This window comes from Lethenteron reissneri, chromosome 64, assembly GCF_015708825.2.
Source record: "Lethenteron reissneri isolate LAM-NWPU_2019-01 chromosome 64, ASM1570882v1, whole genome shotgun sequence".
NCBI lineage: Eukaryota > Metazoa > Chordata > Hyperoartia > Petromyzontiformes > Petromyzontidae > Lethenteron > Lethenteron reissneri.
In genome coordinates, this window is record NC_083842.1 from 3,613,070 (window position 1) to 3,633,946 (window position 20,877).

General features: G+C 48.5%; 1 protein-coding gene across 4 annotated transcripts in view; it reads left to right on the forward strand.

Moving 5' to 3' along the window:
- Window positions 1–20,608, forward strand: part of FANCC (FA complementation group C) — a 46,253-nt gene extending 25,645 nt beyond the window's left edge. For 3 of the 4 annotated variants that reach the window (XM_061577632.1, XM_061577630.1, XM_061577631.1), the window contains 4 exons: window positions 3,697–3,784; window positions 5,681–5,849; window positions 8,195–8,383; window positions 10,242–11,612. In XM_061577632.1, coding sequence (XP_061433616.1) covers window positions 3,697–3,784; window positions 5,681–5,849; window positions 8,195–8,383; window positions 10,242–10,403 — 608 coding nt within the window. In that variant the 3' untranslated portion in view covers window positions 10,404–11,612. Of the gene's footprint in view, window positions 1–3,696; window positions 3,785–5,680; window positions 5,850–8,194; window positions 8,384–10,241; window positions 11,613–20,556 lie in introns of those variants that run through there. The other variant, XM_061577633.1, reaches the window with a different exon arrangement.
- Window positions 20,609–20,877: the final 269 nt, after the last annotated feature.

A 20,877-nucleotide genomic window follows, 5' to 3' on the forward strand; every position in this document is an offset into this window, starting at 1 on the left:
GTTCATGAGTTAGTTGGCTTAGCCAATTGGTTATCAATGAGTGCATGTTGTGTCTTGAAAAATAAACCCCTTATTGTGTTAGGTTTTTTATTCCACCCAGCTGCTCACTAAATAAGTTTGGCAGGCCTGATTACAATTTGTGAAAGCTCTGGTCCCAAAGCCTGCTGCCAAAATAAGCATCCTTCATGCCTGGAAAATGTGAGGATTGGGTTTATTGCGTTATTATATTTTCACTTGAATTCCCTCTCCCAGTCATCCCGGCAAACTTTGTTAAATAAAAGAGGATGGAAGAAAAACAGTGAGACACGTACCGTGTGGAGCGAGTGAGCAGACACGCTCGCTTGCACATTTACACTCGCACTCACTGACACGCACGCACGCTCTCACACAAACACACGCACACTGACACACACGCGCGCTCTCTCGTGAGCCTGGAAAGGAAAAAGGAAGGAAACCCATCTGCAACAAATTACGTCGGGACGGCCCCAAAATAGCAGTGGCGGGCAGCTGGCAATGGCAGGGAAATGGAATCAAAGGGCGTCTTAGTCATCAACCCGACCCACACACAAATGCCTTGTTGTTTGCTTAATCCTTGCCACCCCTTCCATCGCATCTGACTTCTACCGTGCAGGGGGTGGGCGGGCGGGCGGGCGGGCCGTGGAGGACCGAAGGGTGGCAGCCCCAAGTCGTTTCTGTTTGTCCCGCCGGGTGGGTGGGGCCTCGGTGCAAGAGCGTTTATAACGCGGGGTCCAGGGTGCCGGTGGTGCCGCCGCCGCCGCCACCGGGGCCGGCGCGTTGTCGGGGAGAAAGCTCCCTTTGTGTGGCGCAGCCTCGCACCGCCGCGTTTGGGAAATGGTGCTGTCGATAGGCTTTGTTGCGCCCAGCAGTGTTCCTGGACTGCCATGGTTAAGCACATTAAACGTTTTTTGTTGGGAGCACTGGTCCCAGGTTCAGCATCTCAATTACCGGCCTTGATTGATTGTGTCAGACTGCCGAGGCCGCTGCTCAACTTTAAAAGACACTTTACCGCCGAGAGCACCCCGCCAGTTTTTAACCTGCATGCGCTTGTAAAAAAACACGCGCGCATTTGTGCTTAAAAAATTACGTGTCGTTTTTGTTGTGCTCTATTATTCCAGTTTTGTTTTAATATCTACCTAAAATAATCCTGCTTCAATAAGCATGAGAATTCGGAGTGAGCCTTGAGAGCACGGCGGCGGTGTCGAGTGTGAGTGGCGGTTTTCATTATTCACCAAAACGAGGAGCTGGCGTTTCACAGCAAACACCGACGACGACGACGTTGCTCACAGCGGCCATGTCGCCATGCAACCTGACACCTCGGCTCAGACAAAGCGCCCGCCGCTCCACGACCAACGTAATGACCCGGCCTCGGCACCGCTGAGAAGTCCCCCCACCCACCCACCACCCGCGTGCACACGGGCCCTTCCTGCACAACTTGCCATGGGTTTGGCGGATGCAAGGGATGTCATTAGACGGTCTGCCCGGGCCCAAGGGCTCTGGCCGTGATTGGCGCCATAATCGCAGACCGCGGCGGCTCCCTTTTGCTCGACGTTGATAATCGCAGCGTCTGCTTGAAATAATTTCTCTTTTTTTTCCATTCTCGGAGCTTCACTGCCGATTTTAAAATGTCAGTGTCTAGAGGCTCCGTGTGATCCCTACTGTGCGGCCTGGCATGTTTGCGGTCTGCATTCTGCGCAGCTTCGCCCCGTGCATGATTTTTTGAAGACCTCTTGTTTTTATTTTCATTAAATTTTTACAGTATTTTTTTATTTTGTGAAATTGACCCAATTTTTTTCCATGGCTTCTGAAGCACCAGGCCAGACATTCCTTCCCTTGAGGTCTGCCAACTCGAGGCTTGTTTGTTCCATAGTGGAAACTGTTCTCGTTTAAAATACACAACGGTTCATATAGCGTTGTGTGCAGCAGCCACTTATCAATACAGTATCGGTGTAATAAACTTAATCTTTTTTACCATACAGATTACACAATACAGTACAAGAAAAACTAGCTTTTATGAGGATATAGTCATATTACATAATATCTATAATCTGAACTTGAAAAAGAAATGTCCGCAATTTAAACAAATCAGTTTGTGGAAATTTCTTCTAATCGATGAATATCTTTCTGATTTTAATGTTATCAAACACGTATGAAATATGTACCTGAACGCAGATATTCCCGAGTCTAAAACTGGCAGCACTTGACCAATTTAAATCTGACTGAACTGTAAAAGGTTAAGTGCTTGGTTATCAGCAAAGGTAGCTGGATGGTTTACAGAGCAAAGAGGATTATAATTCTTGGGTTGTTGGACTGCATTTTTGCCTTCGATTCCCGGGTCAGATCTCAGGAACTCGCATTAAGCAAAGGAGCTGTCTGAACATGCACCACTCGATGTAATGAGTGAATGCAATTTCACTGGCTTCACTGTACCTCTGAAATGGCATTTAAGGAGGTCTGCTCGGTTGTGTGACGCAGTGATAACAGCAAGAAGGACCTGCGTTTGATTCCTGACTCGGGCGACTTGGTTAAGTTTGTGTGTTCTCTCCCCCTGTTATGCAGGATGTGAGTGTGTGTGGAGTCTCTATTCTCCCACCCCCCCGGTGTCCTCCCAGAGCTAAAAGAGAACGTACAATTTAACTGGTCATTGACCAAAAACATCCGAATGTTGAATAACGATCTGCAAACTCCTCAATTGGGATTACACGCAGCAACACACCTTGCCGATCTGGCAAGCTGGCTTTAGCAATCGGAAGGTTGCGAGTTCAAATATTGGTTGGAGGGACTCTTGACTCAACCCATCATCCATTCAGGGTCGTTCAAATAAGTACCACTTCATGAAGAACAAAACAGCGGTTGCTCTGGAGAGAAACTCGCCCCTGCCGTAGGAATGTGGAATCCCACCACTTTGACCAATGATTTTCAGTTGCCCTCGCTTTCATAACTGGGATCGGGTCATCTTATGTAATGCGTCGTGTCGACGCCTCTCCAGATGCGCTGACCGTATTGGCCCAAACATACCCATGCCGGAAAACGACACTGCCAATGACTTGCTTTGGATTACACGGCCGCAACGTCGACCTTGTACTGTGAAAACTTGGCAGGACCCTCCTGAAAATATCTTGAGACTTATTTGTGATGCTTTCCTGGGTAAATGAGCACTGTACGACAATAATAATGAAGGATCATGATTATTATCGGAGCATTGTAAAACATATAATGGCACAGACTTCATCACCATCATAATCATCACTGGTCTTGTGATGCCACAATTTATCTTGTGCACGTGGGCTGATGTCATTCCCTCCTCTGGCTGCCATCCTGTCACCTTGTTGTCGTTGTTCAGCCATCGAACACTTCTTTGCGATGCGTCCAACGCCCAAGCCTCTACTTACTTTCTTTCCTTCGCAGTTGGTATGAATTACGTTGGGTTTCATTTCTGTCTTTCGATGCAATCCGGAGCACGCATCACTCAATATTTCTTTGCGCACTGTTTTCCAGCTTTTGTCCCGTTTTGTTTGTGAGACCAGGTATTTTATGGGAAATCTAATTTCTGAAGATTGACGAACTTGTGATCGTTTTGTCTTGGATTAGTCTCAGTTGCATATGTCAGTTGGATTAGTCTCAGTTGTTTAAAAAAAAAAACTCTTATATTTTTGGATGTGTTCCATTTTCTTGCAGATTTACCTCTCAAATCCTGGCACCCCCATCTGCTCAGGATCACGAGTGGAACGCTGAACATTCTTAGGAACCTCACGGCCTCCCAAACGTGAGTCACGGCACAAAAATACATCCTGCTCAGGCTGATGAACTGTGAAATATGCAGTGTGTGGGAGAAAATATAATCAGCCAGACCAGCAGTTCACAAAGTTCTCTGGCTGAGTATGCTCCCTCCATTATTTAGTGGGATTCTAGGGGAGACTTGCAAATAAATGGAGGCCTGGGGTCACACGTTTCTGATGATGATGATGATTGCTGCTGATCAGACACTGAGGGTGGAAACCGGTCTAGAGTTTTGCTTGTGTTGAACCATTGCTGCTGAACTGTTGCATTCCCAGAAGGCCATGTGGTGGATGGAATGTAATTGGTGTTACGGTGCTTGTAGCTATCATTAGAGGGACACGTCGCCTGCCCAAGTATTATAACATGACTAGCCAAAAGCAGTTGTCCTGTTTGGATGTCAGTATTTTGCCTGTTCAGCTATGCATGAGCAGCAGCCACCATAATCTTGCTCATGAACTTTCAAAGAGGATGAAGTGTTTTCTGTAAACGCCGCGATGCAAGTCCGAGGTGTGAATCATGGGTTTTATGTGGGTAATTTTTGTGGGTAATTTTCGGTTTAAGTTGGGTTGGTCCATAACGACCCCCTGTAGGCCAATTTTACTCGCATTCTTTAACCGACGGAAAACCACTGGTCTCCAAACAAGTCCAGGGTGCATATTAAAACGCCAGTACCCATCGGCACGCTGAGTGTGTGACGTGACCCTGACACTGGCAAAGACAACTCGGTTTGAATTTCTTGTTTGGCTGGGTTTGGATGAGTGGACTTTTAACCGAAGTAACTGTCAACCATGCAATCGATTTGTCTGGTTTTCGGTGCGGTGCGGGTTAACCGAAAACCATTGTAACTGGAGACGGTTCAATCGATGCAAAACATTTTCAAGAGATTCGGCTTCTGTTACTGGTTTGTTAAAACCTGGTTTAAACGGGAAAATCTTGCATATTTTCTAAAAATTATCAAAAACTAAATATGAAGGTGCACGAGATAAATACTCAGCATTGTGCAATTGGTATAGCTTAGTTTGATTGCTTACTGTGTATGCATTGTACGTACTATACTTTCGCTCTGGCATTAATGCATACACCTTAGCATCCAACTATGCAATAAACATTGAAAAGTGTATTGCTTCCTTTTATAAACGCAAAAATGTTAACCCACCAACTTTTGTTTAGATTACAAACATTTACATTTAGCACGTTGGGCTACTCGTTGCAGAGGTGCTCGCGGTTTAAACACGGCACGCCGACCCGGCCCTACGACGCTTTCGTAACCTGTCTGTTTCTGATGATGTTGATGATGAGACACTGGATGTCAAAATGTATGCAGAGTTTGGTTGTGTTGAACCGATGTTGCTAAATTTGTGCACTCCCAGAAGACGATGTGGTTGATGGAATGTGTAACAGATATTTTTTTCTCTGTGGATGGAGAGATAATGTCAAGAAGGATTATTGTTTGCTTATTTATGTTGTTACGTATATTCTCCACAACGATGCTAATTATAATTTTGTATAACTTGTAATGAAGGGATGTTTAAAACATTTCGGAGTAATTATTAACTTTGGAAGCGTGCCGCTCTTGACCCCTCAATGCAAGAAGCGTTGCGTGAAGGCAACTTTATTTCCTTTGTCATCATGATAATTATCAGTTGTGGTCATCCACTGCTTGATGAAGGCCTCCCATAGCTGCTGGCACTTCTCACGATCATTTCTGTTACCCATTCGGCGTAGTTTAAATGCAGCGTCGCGACGTGCTGCCGAATGATTTCCATTGCTCTATTATATTCGTCGTTTTTTTCCGTGAAAGTAACTCAACATAGCCGCAAGGGAGGGAAACGGCCATCCCCAGCGGGAGCGACCATCGTGTCACCGTCGTCGTTCGTCACAGGGCCGAGCGGCACGAGCTGTGGACGCTGTTGGTGCAGTGTGGCGACTGGGCCGACGTGGCGCTGCAGGAGACCCTCGCGGCCAGCCCTGGCGAATTGGACACCCTCTTGAGCTTCCTCGGATTCTACCACTGGCCCTGGCTCGCTGAGCAGCAGCGATTGGACGCCCAGGTACACCGCTGGCACGGACGTTTGCTCCTCGCTCTGTACGGCAGGTTCCACTTTGTACCCCAGACAAATAGTCTCCATGTCCTGCCACCACAGCCATATGCTCATCCAACATTGGACGCTTGATGATGCTTCCCGGTCTGTAGCCCTGGTGAGGTCCTCCTCTGTACGTAGCTGCTGACAGACCCAGGGATGCTCTCTTTGGTCAATGTTTTACCACCGTCGCACAGGGCAGTGTCGTCAACAGTCGCCCCACTTCCGCCCGTTCGACATGTGACCTGCCGACTCCCATTCGAATGCGGTTTAAACACATTCAAGTCGACGGATGTTTTTCTGCACCAGCAGCGAAGCGTTGGGCAGCATAGATGTGCTTAGTGACATCCGTGGTTGTTGTGTTGAGCCGCGGTTGACACGTTTCCAGCCGTGTAGCCGTCGGTGATTTGTTAAGTGGCTCCATTGCGGCTAAGAAGCTTTACTGGCAAACATTGGAAAGTGTAGTTGTGACCGTATATAGCAGATGGTGTGTTCTCTCTATGGCTCAAGAAATGAAAAATTTATGTTTAAATGATCGCTCTCAATGGGGGGAAATGTTTAGCCAAAGGGCGCAGAAGATATTAGCTTATATTTTGTTTAACCAGGTGAGAACTCAATCGACCACGATGAGTCTCATTTGCAAGAGTGACCTGGGGTGTAAGTTTGCCAGTAGAGGGCGATGATTGCTATGTATGAGTCTCAAATGAGTATTCGGCTGTGTTTTAAGAATGTAGCACATTCGACACTCAATTTGCAAGGACCACTGTTGCAGTCTCATCGCCATCATCACCACCACCACCGTCTGGCTTTCGGTGTCTCTTCCCGTTGGTCACATGGTCACAGACCGTCAGGTGCCACTCGGTAACCTGCTCTCCTCCACCTTGCACACGTGTCTCACTCATCACAACCTCCAAGCTGCTTACCCCCCAGTCGCTGGCACACATTGGCCCACTCTTGCCAAATGACGTCAGGGCATCTTGAACGTGTCCGCCGTGGAGCGGACGGCGCACGTCGCCGCAGTTGCTACGCCCGCAGTCAGAATGGTGGCGGCTGCTGTGACTAGAACCGTAAAGGTCTGCAACGAGCGGCGAGCGCGGCGTCGCCGCTGGGCCACGTCACCGCGACGGGAGGCGGTTCCACCGGGCGAGGCTTGTTGTGGTTATGGAGCAGCATTGACGCCGCGTGGGTCGCCGCCGAGCGAGAGGTCGCCACGAGCATCTACTTTGAAATGGCCGTGACGCCGCGAGGATGTGTTCAGCGGGAGCCATCGCCGACGGAAGGAGTTGTATTTTTTTTTTCTCGGATTTTATTTAGACAGAATTTGACACTCGTTAGAAGAAAGAAAAAAAATTCATGGAACACACTTGTCATAAATAATTAAGCTGTTTATTTAAATGGAAAGAAGAGACTAGCTTCGGGCAGTCATACACTTTGCACGCAGCAGCTGGTGCTAACGGAATCCTCCAGCCGTGTGTTGTGCTTTCAGCGGATGTATCACATTATCACCGGCCGCAGCTGCTAACCTGCCTTCAAGAAATGTAGACTGCAGGCCTGGGAGGGCAGCCTTTCCCAGTGCTCTGGCCCACGCAGAAGTTTTGCGTTTGTGTTCCCAAGGCCAACTGAAGTCTCGATGCATCACCCACGTCTCCGCCTTTGCCAAAGAAGCAGTGATCTTTCGTTTGTCTCAACGTGTTTATTTCAAATAAAGATTACAGCGTGCATCTGAAAAAGAGTTTAAATTCGGCCTCTTGGCTTGGGGAAAACGCGGCTATGGATGTGTGCTACCTATCGGCGTCTGTTTCGAGAAATCAGAAACGCGCCCGTGTACTTTTAAAACAGGCCCCCTGGGTAGATTCAGTGTCCTTTTGAATGCAAACGTGCTAAGCAGTCTTTGGCCTCAAGGTTTTTTTTTTCCCTTGGAGTATATCACGTTACAGGCCTGTGTTCAGTTACTGTGGGAAACAGCTGGAACTGCGCACAAAATATTATTGAAGTCCAGTCCAGAAAAGTTTTTTTTTTTAAACGTCTGTTATTTATTTAGATAACATTTATGTAATTGCATTTTGGCTGAATATCAGGTCAATGATTTCCTTACTACTTGTGTTATTGTATCATGTGCCGAAGGCTGCCTAGCACAGATAGTTTCCGGCTAATAAAGGCCGACCTAAATGAACAGTGATGTGAAATGTCGGAGCCCTTGTGCAATATTCCCTTCAAGCCCTGTAATGTGATATTTCCATTCTCTCCCGCCCCCCCCGTAACAGAATGTATTAATTCAAAGCGTGTTGCCGTACGCCCGCGTGCTCTTTTGACAGGCGTCTCTGAAGGGGACGTGCGTTTGTCTTCGGGACCTTCTTGATGTGGACGGGCTGCATCCCAGTGACGTCACGGCCATCCTGTCGTCTGTTCACACCCGTGTGACAGACGTCGCCAATCAACTCGCCGTATATTTTCTCATCTTCGCGGAAAGTGGCCAAGGGATTTCGGAAGAGGTTTTGAAGCAAGTAAGAACCGCGCGTGTGTGTGTGTGTCCCAGCTGACGTAACAACTCACTGCTCGTAAAAGAAAATAGGGGTTTTTTTTGACAGTTTGCTATCATGTCCCTTCACACAAACTGATGGGTTCCTACCAAGTGAGTTTGGACTGCAGGAGGTACCCAATGAATGGAAGGAATTGGAGCTGACTGCATTGGCCACAGAGCCTTATGTTGCTGCCAGTGCCTCACATTCCAAGTGAGATTTTTTGCTGAAATCTCACATTTCTGAGTGTTAGCTTTCATCGGAGATGCACCATCTTTAATGGTGTCCAGAAGCTTTTGTTTGGATCGACCTGAATGTCGCGGGAAGAGTTTCGGTGATGTTCAGAATGTTTTTTCAACTGCAGTTTGCGTTTAGTGAAAACAAAAGTAGAAATTTTGTATATGGCAGTGTGTAAACAAGAGGTAGCGCAAAAGGTGACGTGTCGATACTCCCACCTCTTCCAGGATGTATGGGCGATGCGAAAGAGTAGGCCAAAACACACCAGCGGTGGAGTGAGCAAGCAATTGCAGGGCTGAGCCTTTGACTCGTGATCAAGGATTTGAAAACTATGGTGCTCCAAAACATTCCAAGCACTGTTATTTATGTACTCGGCATAGAATAAAAAAAAAACATATCGATGCTTTACACACTCGTGCTTTTGGGAAAATAAAGTACCGTCCTGTAATAAGTTGTTTAATTCCAAGTGTGGGTTTCCGGGTCGCGTGGGGCGCTGAGCGTTTCTTCTGTCGCGCTTTCGCCACGCACTGCTCGCTGCGTGCATCTTCACGAGTTGAACGATCCGGGCTACTTCGTTAATCCGCTGCTGAATCGAGCGGTTCCCCGTGCTGCGCCTGCCATTGGGGTTGTGTTCCCGCACTTCACCACACCTTTACCGGTGGGTTCGTATCGGGTGCGGCGGGGGGGGCGCACCAAGACCAGCTTCTGATATCAATCGCCACTGATATTATCCACGGCCGGGAATTGAAGTCAAATGAGAAGATGCGGAGCACAGTGTGCTAACCATTGCGCCACCATTCCCCTCCTCCTGCATTTGCTTATCATTTACAGAAAGTAAAAAAGCAATAATTAGGTAACGGCTTTGAAGAGTGAAAATGGTGTACGAGTACAAAACGTTCTGTGAGCCAGCCCCGAAGATTTCACAGCTGAACAACTGCGTGTCTGGTTTCTGGTGTAATTCGAGCCCTATTAAATGACATGATATCTTAATACCTTATTTACCCTATTAAGGTTCCAACTCGTATGTTTGTTGTGTTAAGGATTTGCACGGTTGTGCTCAACAAAGGGAAATTTCCAGCTAAATTAGGGGTTTACCATGCGCAGCCTTTTTTTAATGACAGCAGGATATTAATATGGGCGGCACGTTGGCACTGTGGCAAGACCCGCCGCGCCTTGGGTTCGACGTGGGAGTTTGACTGCTCTCGCCCCTGCTCACCGTGGGCTTCCTCCGGGTGCTCTGGTTTCCTCCCATTGCTAATAGAGAACGTACAATGTCATTGGCCAAAACATCCGAATGCTGAATTACGACCTGCAAACTCCTCGATTGGGATTACACGCGGCAACACGGCTCGGCTTTAGCAATCGGAAGGTTGCGAGTTGAAATATTTGTTGGAGGGACTGTTGACTCAGCCCATCATCCGTTAGGGGTCGTTAAAACAAGTACCACTTTATGAATAATAAAACAGCGATTGCTCTGCAGAGAAACTCGCCCCTGCTGTAGGAATGTGGAATCCCCACCGCTTTGACCAACGATTTGAAGTTGCCCTCGCTTGCGTAACTGTGATGGAGTCGCGTTACATCATGGGCCGTGTCGACGCCCCTCCAGATGCGCTGCCCGTGCGAGCTGGCGGACACGCTGGCAGCTGCCGCAGCCTGGGTGGAGCGTGCCCGCACGCAACCGGGGGAGCCCGCCAGCGTCCGGGCCGCCACCGTGAGACGGGTCCTGAGCGGGTGGCGAGGCGACGAGGGTCTTGGTGCCCCCCGATAGCCCTGGGGGGGCCCCTCCTCTCTCAAGCACAGTACGTCTGCTTGACTTCCCGTCACCGACTTGTGGATTCTTGTGATAAGCTCTTACGGTGGTGTATCACTTGCGCCTCACAGCAAGATCGACCTGAGTTTGATTCCTGGCCCGGGAACCTTTTCGCGTGGAGTTTGTGTGTGGAGGTTTGTATGATCTTCCCCTGTTCAGCATGTGTTTCCTCCAGGGTCCTATAGTTTATTTTTCTGTAGCTTAAAGCATACAATAAACACGGTGTTGGAAAAACATCCCAACATAGGACCCTCCTGAAAAATTAGTCTTGGGGTAAATAAGTCGTTATAATTTGTACAATCTGCGTGCCAACGTCCGATGTCCATCTTCCAAATTATTTTGGTGCAGTGTAATTTAAAAAAATGTAAATGCATCCCCTACGTTTGATCTTTGGTGGGTGGAATGTTGTAAATTGCAAATTAAGTTGTCATGTGTGATACATGTGTGATACATGTGTGATACATGTGTGCGCTCCTATGGGGGGTGCGGGATGGCACACTGCACTGCGAACCTGGCTGCCCGAGCCAACATCGGAGACAAATATCCAGACCACTCCTGGGCCTCCCCTAGGTCGACTCGGCCTTGAACATGTACTTTCTGCGGTGTGTATCACACATCAGCAGCTGGGGAAACAGGTGACTGGGCGTGGTACTGACCACCCAGAAAAGCCAATTCGGTCCTCTCCCCCTTTAAACAAATATATTTTGGCAGAAAGTCAACGACAGATGTAATGTGTATCTTTGTATACACTGTGCGATGAAGTGCAATTATTGTTGAATGGTTAACAGACATTATATATTTATTTTCAAAATGCAAAGATGCCAAGTTTGTTTTTCCAAGCGAGTCGACCTTGTTTAAAGCAATGCCATGAAAGTTAAGAATGTTGCATGAAGTAATACTGTAACATGAGTGGAATAAAAAAAACGACTGATGTTAATAGTTTCATTGTAATAAAAACTATGATGCCGCCTGTTTAGCGGAAAGAAACGCAGCGTTTGTGAATGGGAACATTAATTAAAATCCGTGGCTGAGTAGGGGCAGTCCTGGTAACCACAACGCGGCTTTCGAAGCAACGGAGCAACCTCTACAAAATGGTTGTCGGGAAGCCGATCGAGGAGGCGCGTTGCTGCCTCTTCTCACCGGACGTGAAAGGGGCCCGTCCAGGCACACCCGGACCCGTGCAGGCAACCCGGACCCGTGCGCCTCGCAGTGAGTCACCGCCGGGCTCCTCCTCGGCGGGTAATCCGTACCGAGGCTTTCCCTTCCCTGACGCGCCCCAGCCACCGGCAAGTCCACGGTCGCCTCCAGCAAGTTGATGGAATGAATGGCCGGGCTTGTCCATCCCCCCCCCACCCCCGCTGCATTCCGGTCCCCGTGACTCACCCGTCTATATAATCGGGCGTTGCGAGCAGGGGCGCGATCACGTGGCAAAGTGACTCACAGCAATAATACCGGGGCCGGGGGAAGGACCGTGGCATGTGCTCCCGGCGTAGGGTGTGGCTCCTTGTGGTCTCACGCGGGCACATTCGCGCTTTTATTTTTAATGCCGCGATTCCGATTAGGCAGGCGATGGTGGGGGGACCAGGGGGGGTTGATTCATCGCGTGGCTCCAAATAAAACCCAGCTCGTCCAGGCCTCGTTGTGCTGCGTACCACAAGGGCGGTGCTCGCGGATGACTCAGAGAAATAATAATATTGGAAATTTGTTCAAGTGCCAGTACCTTTGTTAGAAGTAATGCAACAAACACAAAGCAGTCCGCAGAGCCTACTATGCATGGACAATGTTAGACAAAATCGACCGTGAGTCACTTGGCATGTTATTGTACATTCAGTGGAGCATCTTACTCATTGAGTTTTTCCAATGAGAAAAAAAAATCGCAATTCAAATGCTTTCAGCGGTTTTCACTCAGCTGCCGTTCAACAGAGGAATTTTAAGGTGTGGCCTTCATGAATTAAAGTATGCCAATTCGAAGCCGCAAACCAAGGCAAAGATGCGCACACAACCGCATCAGACCAGTGATGGTACGTTATGGGGAGCAGAGAGCTGGACGATGTCAAGAAGTGGGGGGGGGAGAGACAGACAGCGCGTGAAAAAAGTAGAAATTCTCAGGCTGCAATGGATCGCCGGAGTGATGCCGAGAGACGACAAGAGAAGTGACCGCGTCAGGAGACGACCCGGGGGGGGGGGGGTCACCGATTATCGCCGACAATGCTGGGTTAGCGAGACAGAGGCAGTGCGGTCGTGTGGAGCGCGGTGAGGTGTGGTGGAGGGGGGGGGGTCACCGATTATCGCCGACAATGCTGGGTTAGCAAGACAGAGGCAGTGCGGCCGTGTGGAGTGAGGTGTGGTGGAGGGGGGGGGGCGACATCATACGCAGAGGTTTAAAGTGGAGATTAGAGGAAGCAGAGGAAGAGCAAAGATGTAATGGAAGGATAACAAGCAGGGACTTGACAGTGTCTTGGGTGACAGAGGGAGGGAGGGCAGCCTGGAACAAGATGCAGCCACTTGGGAGCATAGACAGAGTTATAGTCGTCTCAAGTTGTTAATACATATAGTTCATACTCGAGTGCTGCTGCTGCTGCATTAAATGATCGTCTGTAAAAATGAAAAACCTCCCTTTGCCATTTTCATTTAGGAGCTTTGCAAAAGAACAGTCGCCATAAGTGAACAAGGGCTTATTTTCACAAAGGCTTCGGCACGGACGGATTAAGTTTCGGTGGAAATTGTTCGGTGGTCGGCGCGGGCAATTTAATAACGGCAGAGCTGTCAAGTCGGGCCCCCCCTCCAACCCCCCAACGCGCGCCCTCTGCCCCCTCATCGCCTCTCCCCCCCCCTCAAGCGCCGCCACCTCGCCTCTTATCCGCCCCGCACCGCCGCCACCGCCGACGCCGCCGTCCGTGTCCCCTGCGTGTTTATTCGCAGGTGGCATGTGGTTGGGTTCTCCCGGTTTGTAAAATTGCAGTTAAGCAATATTTTTTTTATTAATGCGTTGTTGGGGCGGGTTTGTGTGGTTTTTTTTCTTTCGTTCACCATCGTCGTCGACGTGTTTTTCCCTCGGGGGAGTTTGTGGCGTGCAGAGGCCAAGGCGGTGGGCTGCATCTGCCTTTTTGTAGCTCCGTGTAATGGTTGTAATAATTAACCCGACATGCCCAGGACCTTCCGATCTTGCACTAACTATAGCAAGGGGAAATGTAAGCTGCTAAGCCTATTAGGAACATGTATATCAGCTTTATTTATTTACACGGATGTTGCTTAATAGTGGGGTGTATTTATATCAGAAAAGCCTCGCTGAAATTTCATTAATAATATTTTTTGGACCGTCCCGCTCGGCATGTTTTTCACCAACGTCTCGTCGTGTGTGTGCATGCGTGCATGTCTTTTTGCCTTGAGGGTGGAAACCGGAACACCCAGAGAAACCCAAGCACAGGGCGACACTCGAGTAATAAATCTGCTTACTTTGCTACCTTTCCACAGGTACTCATTATCCTGCACGTGGCTACCTCCGCACAGTGATGTTGACTACCCGCACAGTGCCATCCAACTCCAAATTAGTTTTGTTCTTGAACGACAATAGAAAATAGCTGACAATCAAACAACTTTCGTGCGCGGAATGTTTTCCTACCCGTGTCCAACATTCACATCATCTCAGTTGACAATAATCTTGAAAGAATGATGGTCAAGAATGTGCCTATGGGTTTGCGTGTCTCTCTCTCTCTCCCCATGGTCGCATGGATTTTTTTTCTCTAGGTCCTCCGGTTTTTCCCGCCACATTTAGAAAAATAAATTGTATTTAGATTATTTTGGTGCTGTAAATGTCCCAATGATGGGCCACTTTGTTGAGCTATCATTTGTGGCCAGTTTGCTTCTGAAAAATCCGTTCATACCTCGGTGGGCTTTGCCTGGTAGGATGGAGATGGTTTAGTGAAATTTGTGTTTGGGTGATTTGTTTACCTTTGTACTTGGCACTACTATCATGTTTTTGTACTGTTTGTTGTTGTGACGTTCTTACCCGCCCCGACTGGACATCTGTGATAAAGAGTTTTATAGATCATTGGATTCCTCCACGATAAATATTCTAATTCTGTACATTAGTGTTGGTGTTTATGTTCATATTCAGAAATGTACACGAGCATCTCCTCCACTTAATCTCCAATTAAACAAACCACCTCCGCGGCAAATCATCTGTGCTACAAATACTCCAGGAGGTACGCAAGACTTGTTGCAATTATTGCAGCATTTTTCCAGCCGGCTTGAAGTTCTCTCTTGCAATGTTTTTTCAGACTATTTGCAAGGACGAGAGGGCTTCCGCGGCGGTGTGTGCAGGCTTGCGAATGGCTGGGTACACAATCACAGCACGGAGGCGGCTTGCCTGTGTAACCCTGGCTTGGGGCTATGTTTTCATGGCTGAGTGTTTGCAGGTAATTTTAGAGAACTTCCCCCCCCCCCCCCCCTCTCGATCCAAAAAGCAGCTCCCGTTGTATTGCTGCTTCTTGGAACACTGTATCCTGGCGAGCTAGCGCCAATTGTTACTCCTCTCCATACTTTTTAATAACGGCCATTAATTATTTTAATTATTTTAATCTGGGCGCAGGCAACAAATTGCCGTTGAGCTTTTACGAAGTTTTTTTTTTTTACCCAAAGTCGAACAAAGAAAAGAGTGTTTTCTGAGGTGGAGGCAACCTGCTGGGGGAAAACCCTTAGCTGTGGGAGCCAGGCTAATGATGTGAAGTTGATTACACTCACTTGCAAGTTAACGTGAGGGGTGGGGGGGGGACATAAAAATATAAGTTTGGAGGCACTGGCATTTCTACAACAGCCCACGGTTTGAAAACTTTTCCCCCGTGGACGGAAGACGAAGCAGTGTTCACAATGATAGGATTAGTCCGCTCAGAAACGAACGGGGCGGGGTCGGGGAAAGCGCCAACTGTTGTTCCAGGTTGGCATCCAGCTCACACGAGCAACGACGAGGATGGTTTCCATACGCAGAGGCCGCTGATGGTGCAGGTTATAATCGATGAGTGGCAACGTTCAGACGTGCTGGTCACTTGGGCGGGCTTTCTCAAACGCTATCATACGATTCTAAAGCATCGCCATCGTCCACACTTTACCGTGATGAGACTTGAACTTTCATCATTGTGAAGAGGAAACACTAGTGTGCAAATTGGGTGCAAGACGTCAACCGAAAGGGCTGCATTCTCGCACTGGTTAAATTTAGCAGATGTAGTCGGGGCCAAAAGAGTGTCGATGCGTTTTTCAGCCCTCTGGACCAAAGTAGCTTTGGGGTTACTTCTGCCCGGGGATTCGTGAAGAACGAGGGACGGGCAAGGCCATGCTCCGGCTACACGCATCGCAATTATCGCCTTATTATGAAAGCTGAATGTAAAATGACGTGCCTGCATTTTCATGCTTATCCCGCGCCCCAGATTAGACGTTTGTTTTTGTGTGCTTTCAAAACAAGAAACCGCGCCAACAGGAACTGTTTGCAACATTTGTTTTAGGAGCATATTTGTGGTAAGTTTAATTGGTGGCCCGTGGTGGTGTTGCACACAATTAAGTTAGACCGCACAAGTACTTCCAGATTGACGATCTTATCTCCGTGGTGGGGAGGTGGTTTTCTTGCTACCATCGAGATCTTTAAACCGACCCTCTTAATCACAGCCTTGGCACCGTCGGATAATTTACTCGTCGGCTCGAGGAGTTGAATAATCCAGGCCCGCGTTGTTTATGCAGGAAAGGCCACGCTCTGGTCGACGGGGAGTAGCCGTTATATAAACCGAGTTCTGAACCCCCCCTGCCCCTTAACGAAGAGCGACCCGGCACATTGGCCCGGCCCGTTGACATCGCCCGGTGATATATGCTGCCCCACGCGTTTAATTCCCCCCCCCAATTTGTGCAACGGGCGTTACTGCGAATTTATTGCGCAGTTAGCAGTGAGTGGGTGTTTAATTTCACGTGGCATAAGGCGCGGGTGCTATCGGGCCCCCCCCCCCCCCCCGCCTGATGCCCTTGTGGCCTCGGTCGACGGCCGACCCAAAGTGGTGCCGCTTCGATCTGGCAGGGGGCCCGCGCAGGTAATCGCATCATCGGCTTTACGTGGTCGCGCGCGCCGCAAGACGGCCTTGTGGGAGCCAGCTCCCGGCGGTCCCTTGCGCGGCAGGAATTCCGCGCAATGCTCGAACACTGCGCTTCAAAAGTTGCCATACTCGTTCTCGCGAAGGATGTTTTGTTATCTATATTTGTGCTTATTTGTTGAATAATGTGAGCACTCAATGAAGTGAAATCTGATTGTCAAAAAGTAGAAGCGGCACGTAAACCAGAGGGTGGACACCACCCAGACCAGGGGTCGCCAACCTGCGGCTACGAAGTCGCATGCGGCGCTTTAAAGAACTGCTTCGTGGCCGTTATTTATTGAGGACCACCACCGTCGTCTCGTTCGCCACATGCATCGCGCGGCTCTTGAAATATTGAGGGTTTTTTTTTACCCCTGACCTAGACACTGCCTCTCCGGCCTCATTCTCTCTCTACCCCTCAGGCCCCTCCATGTACTGTGAAGAAGGGCCATCGCCCAAAACGTCGTCCAGTCAACGTTTTTTATTATGAAGGCCACAGTGTTATTGACGAATGTATTGATTGCTTTGTTTTTTGTGCATCACTGCCAACGCAGTTTCACTACAAGATAATGTTCATATTTCTTGAAGGTTAATTAGGATGTCTTGATTTAAATTGGCCCTCGTTATCCAGAAAGTGCTGTATATGCGATGTTAATTAATTAATCTCGGCACTGTACTTATATAATGCTGAGAGAACAGTAGATGACATTTCATATTTTTTATTAATATTATTATTTAGACCACAATGACTTACAGCCAAGCTCCTGCAGATACATCTAAAACAGGAATAACAGCCTGAAAATATCGACACGAATAGGCTGTCATAAGCCGATCATTGAAAAGTAATAGTTTACATTCTTACATTTTCTCCTTTCTTTAATCATGGAAAATGTGTGAGTTTGTTTTGAGTGTAAGCCCCGCCAAACATAACCACAATTTAATATTTAACTTCGATTTCACGTTCGTTTGTGTTTGCGCATTGCTTTTGATCTCTCGTGTGTGAAGGCGTGGTCGGTTTCCCCCCCCCCCCCCTTCTATTTATTTGTTTAGTAATTTCGGTGACCCCAGGTCACTCTTGTCAGATGGGACTCTTTCGTTAGTCTCTTGAGTTCTTACACCTGCTGAAATAAAATCAACAGTTCCCGAGATGTGTGCGTGACACCATCAGAGTGCCTTTCCTGTGCGGGTAAAGCTACCGCCTATTTAATCCACCCGTGGGGGGGGGGGGGCTTTAATGTCATCGCCGCTTGCCCGGTGAGCTGTTCGATCCCTGGGTGGGACGACATGAAAGCCGAGTGTCAAGCCGCCCGCTGATGAGTATAAAAGTGTTCTTGGAAAGTGGGGTTTAAAAAATATTAATAATGAAGGTGATGTCACGCCCTTTAGATAGACCTGAGGGATGCTCTCCGACAGATCCGCGGTGCACAAATACAAAACAAACAACACCAGTGGGTGTTGGGGTGGGGTTGTGATGTTTAACCCACAATGTGTGGGTTATAAATCACAAATAAGCAGCACAGTGCAACCGGAGGCCTGATCGACATCGGTTTGATGTGTCCGTAAATATAGGTGACCAACCGGCTCGGCGGCTCGACGGTTAGGGGGGGGGGGGGCGCGAAAAGTCGGAATGGGAACAGGTGAGCGAGTTCAAATGATCCTGGTCGGAGGGTTAACTCCCTACGGGGTTGATAAAAACGAGAAGGGCTTTTTGCGGGAAGTCTCACGGCGTTTGGAGAGACTTGCCGCCGTAGGTGTGCGGGATTTGCAAGCGCTCGTTCACAGCTGTAAACAGGAGATGTCAAATTCAAAGTTTCCTGCTCAAGTGAGCGTCTCGGCGTTGGTGTTCATATCCCGTTCACAGCCCTGCGGAGCCAGAGGTAGAATATATGCATCCCTATGGTGTTGGTGAGTCTCTCCAACCACTGGAGACAATCCACAAAGTGGTACCTATTTTATCAACCAACGGAGGGATGTTGGAAATGAGCACTGTTCCAATAGTCGTTTGAGCAGGAAATCACTTTGACTCTTGACTCTTAACGTCCTCGGAAATATCGGTTGCCAATCATCAAAGTCCCAACATTGGCCGCATAAATCCTTGGATTTCAGTTTTGTGTACGCACCATGAGAAGGGCCACCTTGAGTGTTCGTTGGCCAGGCCCCCCCCCCCCCCCCCCGAGTACGTGTGCGTGCACGCGCGAGCGAGCGGGAACTGTTTGCTTTTCACTTTTATTTTCTCGCGTTATTTAACATTCTGGCAAGATCCCACGCTGTTCCTTCCTGTCGCAAGGCGCGCAGCTCTCGGCGTGGAAAGTATCCAGCGGTTCTCCAGCAAAAACAGGAAAATAAAACCCCCGTTTTCGTTGCAACGGCACGGTAGACTGCACGAAAGCCGGTCGAATGGTTTCCATTATGCGGCGGTGGCGGCGGCGGCGGCTGCGTTTAGCACTCAGACTTTGCAGACGAGCAGCCTCGCTCGCTCCGCGGGGAATGCGCTTGGCAACTCGGAGCTCGGGGCTCTCAACGCTGCTGCGAGCACCGGCGATTATTGTTGTCTGCACAATATTTATTACTCGTGGAGTTTTTTTCCCCCTCCCCCTTTAAAAAAACGCATGTTATTTTTTCATTTCCGCAAGTGCTTTTAATTCTAAATGCTCATCGTGTTTCTCTGCCGGTGTCGGTTGGCAGAAACGTTTTACGTGGCCAAATGTTGTCCAGCTGAATGCAACACCCCGAACGCCGTGGGTATCCTCCTTGAGGTGTGGGTTCGTTTTTTATCCCAGCGGAGAAATGGCAACAGCACATTCGCCAATAACACTGTGTGGCCGATAGAAACATGCGTTTAGACTATTGAGAGAATTTTTCTGTGATGAATGTCCAAATGACCAGCCAATTTGTCGAGCTATCATTTGTGGCCAGGTCGTTTTTGAAAAACAACTTAATGCCTCAGTGGGCTTTGTCTGGATGGAGATGGTTTCGGTTTATTTGTTTGTGTTTGGGCGAGGTGTTTGTCTTGTACTTTGCACGCCTATAATGTTTTGGTATTGTTTGTTGTAAGGTTCTTACCCCGTGCCCCAACTGGACATCTTGTAAACAAAGAGCTTAATAGCTCATCGGATTCCTCCTGCAAGTAAATATTCTGAAAATTCTAGGCGACGGTTTGAGCAAAGGCTCTTCCTTCATGCCATGTGTGTGTGTGTGGGTGCCATGGCGAAGGGACATTGCCCGAAACGTCACCCATTATACATTCATGTTATCTTTTTGAAGTCCCACGGTGTTGTTGGCAAATGAGTCGGGCTTTTTGGTCATGGTGCCTGTGCACCGCTGCAATCACCAGAAATGTTTTAATTTTTGATCGTCTCGTCTAGAAATGTTTGTTGCTCGCTCACGAACAAGCTTGTTGCGTGACATCTTCTCATTCGGCGTCCTGTGCAAGAACACCACGTGCCGTCGTTTTCGAGAAATTGGTAAATTGAAAACCGCTTTCGGACTCGTCCTGTGGGTAGAATATGTAAAGAAATGTGGTAATACAGTCCGGGCGATGCGCCTTAACCTAATAACAGGGTTTTGTGCGTGGGAACACATGGCACGTCCAGTGAGGAAGACACGGCACGCGTGTGCTACGCTTGTGCTACGCTTGTCACGCTTGTCCAACACATCCGTGTCAGCGTATCTGTTTAAAGACTTAGATCCGTGGCTCCATGTCAACGTCAGCCACGCGGAGAAGACGATACCTCTTACAATAGTGTTCATCTCCAGTCCATTTATGAACACTGGGTTGAGGATTTCTATGAGGTTAATGTACGAGAATTGTTCACGTTGATTAATTAAAATGGGAGAAAGACAACCCTCCGAGAGCAAATGTGTGATTGTGGCGGTGAGTGTTAAGGAGTCTCCACGGGGTTTGCTGTGGAGACCCGTGGTGTCCATTGTAAATTGTCCGTTGACAATTCCTGGGATTTTTGTACACAAGTTCCTTCAAAAGTTTTAATTTTTATCTGTAGCTTCTCCCACGGTGTTGGAACCACCCTGGCTTCGTCTTTTCCTGGCCATCTCCACTCTGCTATCTCTGTTCCCCCTACGCGTGGAGCTTCTACACTCCCATGGCTGAATCCAGCCTCTCCGTGGGGTACGTATGTGTGTACGTTGCAATTTTTTCGCACCGTACGTAGCCAACCGAGCTAATCGGAGGTGTGGTAGAAGGACAACAAACTAAACACACAAAGCAGTTCTAAGAAAATGAGTTTTCAATCTGGACGATTTAAAAGTGCATCATAGCTCCGGTGACTTCCTAACATCGGAAGGAAAGAGCGTCCCAGACAGCG